The sequence below is a fragment of the Anomaloglossus baeobatrachus genome, chromosome 1 (assembly GCF_048569485.1).
Source record: "Anomaloglossus baeobatrachus isolate aAnoBae1 chromosome 1, aAnoBae1.hap1, whole genome shotgun sequence".
Taxonomy (NCBI): domain Eukaryota; kingdom Metazoa; phylum Chordata; class Amphibia; order Anura; family Aromobatidae; genus Anomaloglossus; species Anomaloglossus baeobatrachus.
In genome coordinates this window covers 249,496,497-249,508,841 of record NC_134353.1, presented here as the reverse complement: position 1 = coordinate 249,508,841, position 12,345 = coordinate 249,496,497, and the positions used below count along the sequence as shown (strand labels likewise).

The window sequence follows — 12,345 nt, the reverse complement described above, 5'->3', positions numbered from 1 at the left end:
AATTAATCCATGCAGACTTTTCTCCTGTAAACTCCTGTTGAGGAAAGACTCTTGAAGCTAGTTAAATAAGCAGGTGATCCCAATGTGTAGCATTTTGGTAAAAGTAGGATTAAGTTTCCTTTGTGGAAGTGTGCATGATATTCTATTTGACACATGAAACCCCAGGCTAAAAATATCACACAAGATCACATATGGTCTCAAGATTTGACAATACCAGAGCCGCCACTTATTGGCCTCATTTTGGTTGGATTCCAGACACATAACATAAAGTGGACATATTTTAATAGTTTCTATATGGCACATATTGAGAAAAAGTAACTGGGTAGGGATCAGACATTTAGGCAGGACTGCCCATGAAAGAATGCATTTTTTTCTAATCTTTTCTTTTATGAGGTGTTTGGTATAGTTCTATTGAGCCTTTCCTGAAGAATTCACTGGATTTCTTATATCCTCCCCTTAAATGAATGATGTCCTATTAACTAGTAGTCTCCTTGAACCCTAAGTTGAGATGCCCAAAGAAACAGTAAAGTTGAAAATCAAGGATGAAATAGTGCACACAATACTATAATGCCTTTATTTTCCTTAAGGCCGGTTTCAGACATCCATGTTTTAGGTATGTGTGACATCTGTTTTTAACACGGATGCCACATGTACCCATGTTATTCCCTGAAATTACACACACGTCCGTGTTTTCACATGGACCGTATGGCCCTGCACGTGCACATGGAGACATATCTGTTTCTTTCTCCGACATCACGGGTGTCACACTGATCGGAGAAAACACGTGTGTGTGTGTGTGTGTGAAATAAAAAGATTTTCTCTATTCACCTGTATCCAGCGATGCTGTCTTCAGCGATGCTGTCTTCAGATCTGCTGCCTCCTGCTTCTGACCCCAGCTCATTATACTCATTGAATATTCACTGCACCTCGGACCTGGAAACCGGAGGATCGCCGAGGACAGCATCACCAGCATTGCTAGGCTTCCACCTGACATGTCAACACATCGGCACCTTTCAATCGAGGGTGTCGATAGCAGACATTGGAAGGGGAGGGGTGACTTTATCTGCTGATGTCTATGCATATTCGGTCATTGCCAATGTGGCAAGTAAAGAGTTAAACAGCCAGAATTTCAGCTGCGATTCTGGCTTTTGCAATGGGAGACAAGCTCCATGTTCCATTCTCCATTCCAGTAGTAATTAAACATTGTCTAATTGTCTACAGTAGAGACCAAGTATAATTATCCCTGCCTTAAAGGGGTTGTCTGGAGATACCGCTGCCGTAATGCAAAATAGATCAGATTTCTGTTTTTTTTCTTTTTTTTTGAGAATTCTAAGACCTAACACTTGTTTATCTGTAAGGGTACATGCCCACTATGAGTTTTTATCGCGTTTTTGACACTGTCTATTTTCACTGCTTCAAAAATGCAGAGTTTTATGGTATAAGCAATTTGGACGGGATTGATAGAAATCTGCTGCCCACTCTGCTTCTATTTTTACGGTGTGTAATGTAACCTGCGGTGCATTTTTCCAAGCCGCAGCATGTCAATTTCTCTTGGGGAACGCTGAGTATTCTGTGTTCAATTTCCCCATAGACATTAGGTGAAAACACGCACATGCATCTTTAGTGTGTTTCCGCATCTTAAGCACATTAAAAACACATGTAATCCTCACCTAAAGCCCGCTACACACGCTTCAATATATCTCACAATCCGTCGTTGGGGTCAAGTTGTAAGTGACGCACATCCGGCATCGTTTGTGAGGTATCTGCGTGTGACATCTACGTGCGATCAGGATTGAACGCAAAACCGTTGATCGCAAACACATCGTATCATTCTCTAGAATTGAGCGTTTTGTTGCACGAACCTAGTGAATTGTAACGTGTGACATCCCTCATACGATTTTGGTGTCTGATGCTATGTGCGCAGGTGTGCGCTCTGCACCGCAGCTTAAAAAAGGTCTGCTTCAGAGCGCAGCTGAAAAGCTGCGTTCTGAAGCGCCTCACAATGTCTGTCATTCACTAATCTCTGTCAGTCGGTCACTATCTCTGTCCCTCACTCTCTGTCCATGTCAGTCTATCCCCCTCTCTCATATACTCACCGATCCCCGATCCCCGGCGCTGCACGGCGTTCACACTGCTCCGGCGGCTTTTACTGTTTTGAAAAAGCCGGCCGCCCATTAAACAATCTCGTATTCCCTGCTTTACCCGCCCACCGGCGCCTATGATTGGTTACAGTGAGACACGCCCCCACTCTGAGTGACAGGTGTCACACTGCACCCAATCACAGCAGCCGGTGGGCGTGTCTATACTGTGTAGTGAAATAAATAATTAAATAATTAAAAAACCTGCGTGCGGTTCCCCCCAATTTTAAAAACAGCCAGATAAAGCCATACGGCTGAAGGCTGGTATTCTCAGGATGGGGAGCTCCACGTTATGGGGAGCCCCCCAGCCTAACAATATCAGCCAACAGCCGCCCAGAATTGCCGCATACATTATATGCGACAGTTCTGGGACTGTACCCGGCTCTTCCCGATTTGCCCTGGTGCGTTGGCAAATCGGGGTAATAAGGAGTTATTGGCAGCCCATAGCTGCCAATAAGTCCTAGATTAATCATGTCAGGCGTCTATGAGACACCTTCCATGATTAATCTGTAAATTACAGTAAATAAACACACACACCCGAAAAAATCCTTTATTAGAAATAAAAAACACAAACATATACCCTGGTTCACCACTTTAATCAGCCCCAAAAAGCCCTCCATGTCCGGCGTAATCCAGGATGCTCCAGCGTCGCTTCCAGCGCTGCTGCATGGAGGTGACCGGAGCTGCAGAAGACACAGCCGCTCCGGTCACCTCCACGCAGGTAATGAAGACAGCCGCGCGATCAGCTGCTGTCACTGAGGTTACCCGCTGTCACTGGATCCAGCGGTGGCCGCGGGTAACCTCAGTGACAGCTCAGCTGATCGCGCTACTCACCGCCGCTCCTATCACCTCCACGCAGCAACTGAGGTGAGTTGCGCGATCACCTGAGCTGTCACTGAGGTTACCCGTGGCCACCGCTGGATCCAGTGACAGCGGGTAACCTCAGTGACAGCAGCTGATCGCGCGGCTGTTTTCTTTGTCGCTCCTAATTGGGAGACCCAGACAATTGGGTGTATAGCTACTGCCTCCGGAGGCCACACAAAGCATTACACTTAAAAGTGTAAGGCCCCTCCCCTTCTGCCTATACACCCCCCGTGGGATCACGGGTTCCTCAGTTTTCAAGCTTTGTGCGAAGGAGGTCAGACATCCACGCATAGCTCCACTGTTTTAGTCAGCAGCAGCTGCTGACTATGTCGGTTGGAAGAAAAGAGAGCCCATACTTGGGCCCCCAGCATGCTCCCTTCTCACCCCACTTTGTGTCGGCGGTGTTTGTTAAGGTTGAGGTACCCATTGCGGGTACAGAGGCTGGAGCCCACATGCTGCATCCTTCCCCATCCCCCTTTGGGCTCTGGGTGAAGTGGGATTTACCGGTCTCCAGGCACAGAGACCGTGCTCCGTCCACAGCCCCTGGGGAATCTGCTGGATATGGAGCGGAGTTTCGTCAGGGACAGGGCCCTGCTACGCCAAGGTACTCTGTGTCCCCGTACAGACCGCGCACACACTGCAGCATTGCTGGGTGTGTTAGTGCGCCGGGGACAATAGCGCTGCTGCGCTTGTGCCACACTTCCACAGCTTGCTAAGGGAGTTAGTGTGTGGGGAACTGCCGCGCCGGCCCCTGCTGACAGTTTTTACTGTGACGCGGCTGGGACTTGTGGTGCGCCGGGGACTTCCGCGCTGGCCGTGCAGATTTGTCGGCCGCGCTTTTTACTAGAGTCCCCGGCTTTTGCGGCCTAGTTCCGTTTCGTTCCCGCCCCCAGGCCTGCCAGTCAGGGGAAGGGCGGGACGCTATACAGAAAGTCAGCGCCGAGGGCTGGAATCTGCTTTACATACTCCAGCCCTCACATTGAGCACAGTGGGAAGCCAGTTTCCCGCACTTTGTCTGAGGCACGCCCACGGTCCGCCCCTCTTCACAGAACGCCGGCAGCCATTCCTGATGTGCAGGCTGAGCTGGAAAGGGGAGACAAGTTCTGGGACACCCAGGCACGGGATTCTGGCGACTACACACCCGCTCTTAGCGGGCGGTAAGCGGCACCCTCCGGTGCTGACCCCACTAGTGAAAGTGTTCATTTGTATTTTTATGCATGCATGCTATACATTGCACTAAGTCGCTGGTGATTCTTGGCTATATACCCTCCTGGAGGAGAATATAGCATGTCGTCCGCAATAAACAGGGGTGCCAAGGCACAGGCTTTCTATGCTGCTTGCACCGCTTGTGCGGCTGTTCTACAGGCAGGTTCCACTGGCCCCCATTGTGTGCAGTGTTCGGTCCCTGTGCTCCCTGCTCGGCCAGGGCCTCGGCTGGAGGTGTCCCAGAGAGATCCATTTGTGAATACTGTCCAGGTGACGGGGACAGAGTTTGCAATTTTTGCGGATAGATTATCTGTGACTATGCCTCAGATTCTAGAAACTTTGCAGTCTAGACCAGTAACTCAGACATGGGCGCTGTTGATTCATTGCTCCCTGGCCCCCCTCAGTTGGAACAGCTCCGGGGGTGTCCCACGCATCCCAGGGTGATGGCTCTGATACGGACGACAGTCCCAGACAGCCTAAGAGGGCTCGCTATGAGCGGCCCTCTACATCATCTCACTGGTCAGGCTCTCAGCAGGAGGATTCTCTGTGTGATGAGACGGAAATAGCTGATCAGGATTCTGACCCTGAGACCGCTCTCAATCTAGATACTCCTGATGGTGACGCCATAGTGAACAATCTATCGCGTCCATCAATAAAATGTTGGATATTTCTCCCCCAGCTCCTCAGGTGGAGGAGTCAGCTTCACAGCAGGAGAAATTCCATTTCAGATTTCCCAAGCGGAAATTAAGTACTTTTCTGGACCATTCTGACTTTAGAGAGTCAGTCCAGAAACACCACGTTTATCCAGATAAGTGTTTCTCCAAACGGCTTAAGGATACACGTTATCCCTTTCCTCCTGACGTGGTCAAGAGCTGGACCCGGTGTCCCAAGGTGGATCCCCCTATCTCCAGGCTTGCGGCTAGATCCATAGTTGCAATGGAGGATGGGGCTGCACTTAAAGATGCCACTGACAGACAGATGGAGCTCTGGTTGAAATCCATCTATGAGGCTATCGGCGCGTCGTTTGCTCCTGCATTCGCAGCCGTATGGGCACTCCAAGCTATTTCAGCTGGTCTTGCACAGATTGACACGGTCACACGTACATCTGTTCCGCAGGTGGCATCCTTAACCTCTCAAATGTCTGCATTTGCGTCTTACGCGATTAATGCTGTCCTGGACTCTACGAGCCGTACGGCAGTGGCATCTGCCTACTCCGTGGTTTTACGCAGAGCCTTGTGGTTAAGGGAATGGAAAGCAGATTCTGCTTCCTAAAAATGTTTAACCAGTTTGCCATTTTCGGGTGACCGGCTGTTTGGCGAGCGCTTGGATGAAATCATTAAACAGACCAAGGGTCAGGATTCATCCTTACCTCAGCCCAGACAAAACAAACCCCAACAGAGGAGGGGACAGTCGGGGTTTCGGTCCTTTCGAGGTTCGGGCAGGTCCCAATTCTCCTCGTCCAAAAGGACTCAAAAGGATCAGAGGAGTTCAGATTCTTGGCGGGCTCAGTCACGCCCAAAAAAGACAGCCGGAAGACCCGCTACCAAGGCGGCTTCCTCATGACTTCCGGCCTCCTCCCTCCGCATCCTCGGTCGGTGGCAGGCTCTCCCGCTTTGGCGACATTTGGCTGCCACAGGTCTGAGACCGTTGGGTGCGAGACATTCTGTCTCACGGGTACAGGATAGAGTTCAGTTCTCGTCCTCCAACTCGATTCTTCAGAACGTCTCCGCCTCCCGACCGAGCCGATGCGCTCCTACAGGCGGTATGCACCCTAAAGGCAGAAGGAGTGGTGATCCCTGTTCCTCTTCAAGAGCAAGGTCACGGTTTTTACTCCAATTTGTTTGTGGTACCAAAAAAGGACGGGTCTTTCCGGCCCGTTCTGGACCTAAAACTTCTCAACATCCACGTGAGAACCAGACGGTTCCGGATGGAATCCCTCCGATCCGTCATCGCCGCAATGTCTTAAGGAGATTTCCCAGCATCGATAGACATCAAGGATGCTTATCTCCACGTACCGATTGCTCCAGAGCATCAGCGTTTTCTACGCTTCGTTATAGGAGACGAACACCTTCAGTTCGTAGCCCTGCCTTTTGGTCTGGCGACAGCCCCACGGGTCTTCACCAAAGTCATGGCAGCTGTAGTTGCAGTCCTACACTCTCAGGGACACTCCGTGATCCCTTACTTAGACGATCTGCTGGTCAAGGCGCCTTCTCAAGAGGCATGCCAACACAGCCTGAACGTGGCGCTGGAGACCCTCCAGGGTTTCGGGTGGATCATCAACTTTCCAAGTCGAATCTAACCCCGACCCAGTCGATAACATATCTTGGCATGGAGTTTCATACTCTCTCAGCGGTAGTGAAGCTTCCGCTTGTCAAATAGCGTCCATTGCAGACAGGGGTGCAATCTCTCCTTCAAGGTCAGTCACACCCCTTGAGACGCCTCATGCACTTCCTAGGGAAGATGGTGGCAGCAATAGAGGCAGTCCCTTTCGCGCAGTTTCATCTGCGTCCACTACAATGGGGCATTCTCCGCCAATGGGACGGGAGGTCGACGTCCCTCGACAGCAACGTCTCTCTCTCTCAGGCGGCCAAGGATTCTCTTCGATGGTGGCTGCTTCCCACCTCATTGTCGAAAGGGAAATCCTTCCTACCTCCATCCTGAGCGGTAGTGACGACAGATGCGAGTCTGTCAGGGTGAGGAGCAGTCTTTCTCCACCACAGGGCTCAAGGTATGTGGACTCAGCAAGAGTCCACTCTTCAGATCAACGTTCTGGAGATCAGAGCAGTGTATCTTGCCCTACCAGCCTTCCAGCAGTGGCTGGAAGGCAAGCAGATCCGTATTCAGTCGGACAACTCCACAGCGGTGGCATACATCAACCACCAAGGAGGAACTCGCAGTCGGCAAGCCTTCCAGGAAGGCAGGCGGATTCTGACGTGGGTGGAAGCCACGGCCTCCACCATATCCGCAGTTCACATCCCCGGCGTGGACAACTGGGAAGCAGACTTCCTCAGTCGCCAGGGTATGGACGCAGGGGAATGGTCTCTTCACACGGACGTGTTTTAAGAGATCTGTCGCCGCTGGAAGATGCCGGACGTCGACCTAATGGCGTCCCGGCACAACAACAAGGTCCCAGTTTTCATGGCACGGTCTCACGATCACCGAGCTCTGGCGGCAGATGCCTTAGTTCAAGATTGGTCGCAGTTCCGGCTTCCTTATGTGTTTCCACCTCTGGCTCTGTTGCCCAGAGTGCTGCGCAAGATCAGGTCCGACTGCCGCTGCACCATCCTCGTCGCTCCAGACTGGCCAAGGAGGTCGTGGTACCCGGATCTGTGGCACCTCGCGGTAGGCCAACCGTGGGCACTACCAGACCGACCAGACTTGCTGTCTCAAGGGACGTTTTTTCCATCAGAATTCTGCGGCCCTGAACCTGACTGTATGGCCATTGAGTCCTGGATCCTAGCGGGTTCAGGATTGTCTCAAGAGGTCATGGCCACCATGAGACAGGCCTGAGATCCTACCTGCGCCAAGATATACCACAGGACGTGGAAAATATTCTTGTCTTGGTGCTCTGCTCAGGGAGTCTCTCCCTGGCTATTTAGTTTGCCTACTTTTCTTTCCTTCCTGCAATCCGGGTTGGAAAAAGGTTTGTCGCTCAGCTCCCTCAAGGGGCAAGTCTCAGCGCTATCTGTATTTTTTCAGAAGCGCCCAGCACGACTTCCTCAGGTACGCACGTTCCTGCAAGGGGTCTGTCATATCGTCCCTCCTTACAAGCGGCCGTTAGAGCCCTGGGATCGGAACAGGGTTCTAATTGTTCTTCAGAAGCCGCCTTTCGAGACTATGAGGGATGTTTCCCTTTCTCGCCTTTCACAGAAAGTGGCCTTTCTAGTAGCGGTCACGTCTCTCCGGAGAGTGTCCGAGCTAGCAGCGCTGTCATGCAAATCTCCCTTCCTGGTGATTCACCAGGACAAGGTGGTTTTGCGCCCTATTCCGGAGTTTCTCCCTAAGGTGGTATCCCCGTTTCATCTTAATCAGGATATCTCCTTGCCTTCCTTGTGTCCTCATCCAGTTCATCAATTGAAAAGGATTTGCATTTGTTGGATCTCGTGAGAGCACTCAGGATCTACATTTCCCGCACGGCGCCCCTGCGCCGCTCGGATGCACTCTTTGTCCTTGTCGCTGGTCAGCGCAGAGGGTCGCAAGCTTCCAAATCCACCCTAGCTCGGTGGATCAAGGAACCAATTCTTGAAGCCTACCGTTCTGCTGGGCTTCCGGTTCCCTCAGGGCTGAAGGCCCATTCTACCAGAGCCGTGGGTGCGTCCTGGGCATTACGACACCAGGCTACGGCTCAGCAGGTGTGCCAGGCGGCTACCTGGTCGAGTCTGCACACTTTTACCAAACACTATCAAGTGCATACCTACGTTTCGGCGGACGCCAGCCTAGGTAGACAAGTCCTTCAGGCGGCGACGGCCCACCTGTAGGGTAGGGCTGTTTTTACGGTCCTATCACGAGGGGTTATTATACCCACCCAGGGACTGCTTTTGGACGTCCCAATTGTCTGGGTCTCCCAATTAGGAGCGACAAAGAAGAAGGGAATTTTGTTTACTTACTGTAAATTCCTTTTCTTCTAGCTTCAATTGGGAGACCCAGCACCCGCCCTGTTTGCTTAGGGATTTTTGTTTGTTCGGGTACACATGTTGTTCATGTTGAATGGTTTCGGTTCTCCGATGTTCCTTCGGATTGAATTTGTTCTTAAACCAGTTATTGGCTTTCCTCCTTCTTGCTTTGGCACTAAAACTGAGGAACCCGTGATCCCACGGGGGGTGTATAGGCAGAAGGGGAGGGGCCTTACACTTTTAAGTGTAATGCTTTGTGTGGCCTCCGGAGGCAGTAGCTATACACCCAATTGTCTGGGTCTCCCAATTGGAGCTAGAAGAAAAGGAATTTACGGTAAGTAAACAAAATTCCCTTCTTTCATTACCTGTGTGGAGGTGACCGGAGCGGCTGTGTCTTCTGCAGCTCCGGTCACCTCCATGCAGCAGCGCTGGAAGCGACGCTGGAGCATCCTGGATTACGCCGGACATGGAGGGCTTTTTGGGGCTGATTAAAGTGGTGAACCAGGGTATATGTTTGTGTTTTTTATTTCTAATAAAGGATTTTTTCGGGTGTGTGTGTTTATTTACTGTAATTTACAGATTAATCATGGAAGGTGTCTCATAGACGCCTGACATGATTAATCTAGGACTTATTGGCAGCTATGGGCTGCCAATAACTCCTTATTACCCCGATTTGCCAACGCACCAGGGCAAATCGGGAAGAGCCGGGTACAGTCCCAGAACTGTCGCATATAATGTATGCGGCAATTCTGGGCGGCTGTTGGCTGATATTGTTAGGCTGGGGGGCTCCCCATAACGTGGAGCTCCCCATCCTGAGAATACCAGCCTTCAGCCATATGGCTTTATCTGGCTGGTTTTAAAATTGGGGGGAACCGCACGCCGTTTTTTTTAATTATTTAATTATTTATTTCACTACACAGTATAGACACGCCCACCGGCTGCTGTGATTGGGTGCAGTGTGACACCTGTCACTCAGAGTGGGGGCGTGTCTCACTGTAACCAATCATAGGCACCGGTGGGCGGGGAAAGCAGGGAATACGAAATTGTTTAATGGGCGGCCGGCTTTTTCAAAACAGTAAAAGCCGCCGGAGCAGTGTGAATGCTGTGCAGTGCCGGGGATCGGGGATCGGTGAGTATATGAGAGAGGGCTGCTAACTTCAGTAACTTAGGAGATTAGCGGTCACCGGTGAGTCCTTCACTGGTGACCGCTAATCAGGGCGCGACACAGACAGAGCCGCAGCATGACAATGAAGTCGGGTGAAGTTCACCCGAGTTCATTCTGACAGTGCGGCTCTGTCTGTGTCTGCTGTCATCTGCCATTCAGCTCTGCCACACGGCTGTCTGTGTCTGCTGTTAGCGGCCATGTAGCAGAGCTGAATGGCAGATGACATAGTAAAAACACATCCCTACACATTACACACGCTTGGCAAGTCAATAAATAAAAAAAAAAAAAAAAGGTGCCCAATGCATACGTCACAGAACACATGATCTAAAGGATCGCACACAAAATTGACCAATTTAACATAGACTACTAACGCACGTGTGACAGCAAATGAACGACCAACGTGAAATCTCATAAGATCCCGTATGCAACCTGGGCGTGTCACATCGCAAATGCGATTGTACAACTAATTGCAACGTGTAAAGTGGGCTTAAGAATGTCAATACCCGGGAGTTTAAAAAACAAAGCAGCTTTATTTAAAGCATGACACCAGAAACACAATACGTAAAAACGTGATAAAAACGCAAAAAAACTAAGGTGCGAAACTGTGCAGAAACGTCAAACTCAACAAATACAGATCTTTGGAACGTAGCGGAAAGATAAATATATCTTTGCTTTCATTTACACTAATGCATTTTTCTCTAATAGCAATTAACCTCTTAGTTTTCTCTGCCTTCATCCCATCAATCCAGTCTTTCACACTATTTCATCCCCAGGACATAGACTGTCTGGTAGAGCTGGCCTTTGTTGATGTGATTTTTTTTTTTTTTTTTCTTTCTTCAGGTATCATGGTCTGACATTGGAGGGTTGGAAAATGTTAAGCTTAAACTAAAGCAGGCTGTTGAATGGCCGCTGAAGCACCCCGACTCCTTTATTCGCATGGGAATACAGCCACCAAAGGGCGTATTACTTTATGGACCTCCTGGCTGCTCCAAAACTATGATTGCAAAGGCCATAGCAAATGAAAGTGGATTGAATTTTTTGACAGTAAAGGTGCGTCACTGTGTATCGTATGATTACTGTACTTATTTCAAGGGAATCTGTCACCAGGTTTTTGTCACCTAATCTTAGAGCAGCATAATATATGGGCAGAGACCCTGATTTTAGCAATGTCACTTAATTGGATTCTTCCTGTAGTTTTTGGAAAATCACTATTTTATCAGCAGGAGATTATCACTAGAGGACTAGTAAACCTGTTGCCATGTAGTCCTCCATATTCATGAGATCTGTATAATTTTGCCCCACCACTGATTGTGAAAGCAGCCAATCAGTGCTGTGGGTGGGATTACATAGAGTTCAGCATTCAGAGAACTGGGAGATCTGCAACAGATTAAACACTGATTTCATCAAAACTGCAGCAAGGAGCCCAGTAAGTGATACATTGCTGGGATACATTGCTGGGATCAGTGTCTCTGCCCCTACATTATTCTGCTCTCCGGTTGGGTAGCAAAAACCTAGTGACAGATTCCTTTAAAATATGAAAGTTATCCTTTACCACTAGAGGAATTATTTACTATATTTTAAAAATTTCACAGGTCGAAGCCAGCTTGGCGATTGAACAAACAAAAGACATATTTACCACCAGAATCCTCTCCCCGTTCCGGTGCAGCCACTCAGAGGGTCTCCACCGGACCAGAAGCAATGGTGTCACAACCACCAGTGACCTGACCACTGAGGCCTCTAGTTGGCTGCAGTGTTAGGCGAGTGTTGGTCGAGACACCACTACTTCCAATCTAATGGAGACTTTCGGAATAGCCTCACTGGATCTGGGAAACGATTCTGGTAGTATGCTTTTCTCTTTCTCCATCCTGGCTTACTCCTCTAAAGTATAAAAATGTAGTGGCGAAGATAGCCTTGAAAACAGAGTTCTGCTAAATTTATTGGGGCTCCAGACCACAACCATTGATCTCACTGCTCATAGCAGCCCTGTTACCATGATTTTGGCAAGTAAAACCTATATGGGGATCAAATGTCAGAAAGAAAGTAATGGCATGTGTTGCCACTTTGTCTGGTGGGGTGAAATCTGGTTTGATATGGAACATACAAAGTCATGGGAAGCGTGTAGAGCTGGCAGTTTTATGGAATGAAGAAGGTGTGAGACGAAAAAAAAAGCCAGACAAACTCTGCAGAAGACAGAATACAGTATATTCCTTCACCAGTACATTTCATGTACATATTTCAGAGCAATGTGGTAGGTGCACAAAAGAAGTACATACGAGTACATACAAGTGCATCTCAATAAATTAGAATATCATCAAAAAGTTCACTCATTTCAGTAATTCAATACAAAACGTGAAACACA

At 49.3% G+C, this 12,345-nt stretch overlaps 1 protein-coding gene across 3 annotated transcripts in view; it reads left to right on the top strand.

The window, feature by feature from the left end:
• AFG2A (AAA ATPase AFG2A) overlaps positions 1-12,345 on the top strand; it is a 603,999-nt gene that overhangs the window by 135,802 nt on the left and 455,852 nt on the right. For all 3 annotated transcript variants that reach the window (XM_075348829.1, XM_075348848.1, XM_075348839.1), the window contains exon 11: positions 10,827-11,036. In XM_075348829.1, coding sequence (XP_075204944.1) covers positions 10,827-11,036 — 210 coding nt within the window. The remainder of the gene's footprint in view (positions 1-10,826; positions 11,037-12,345) is intronic.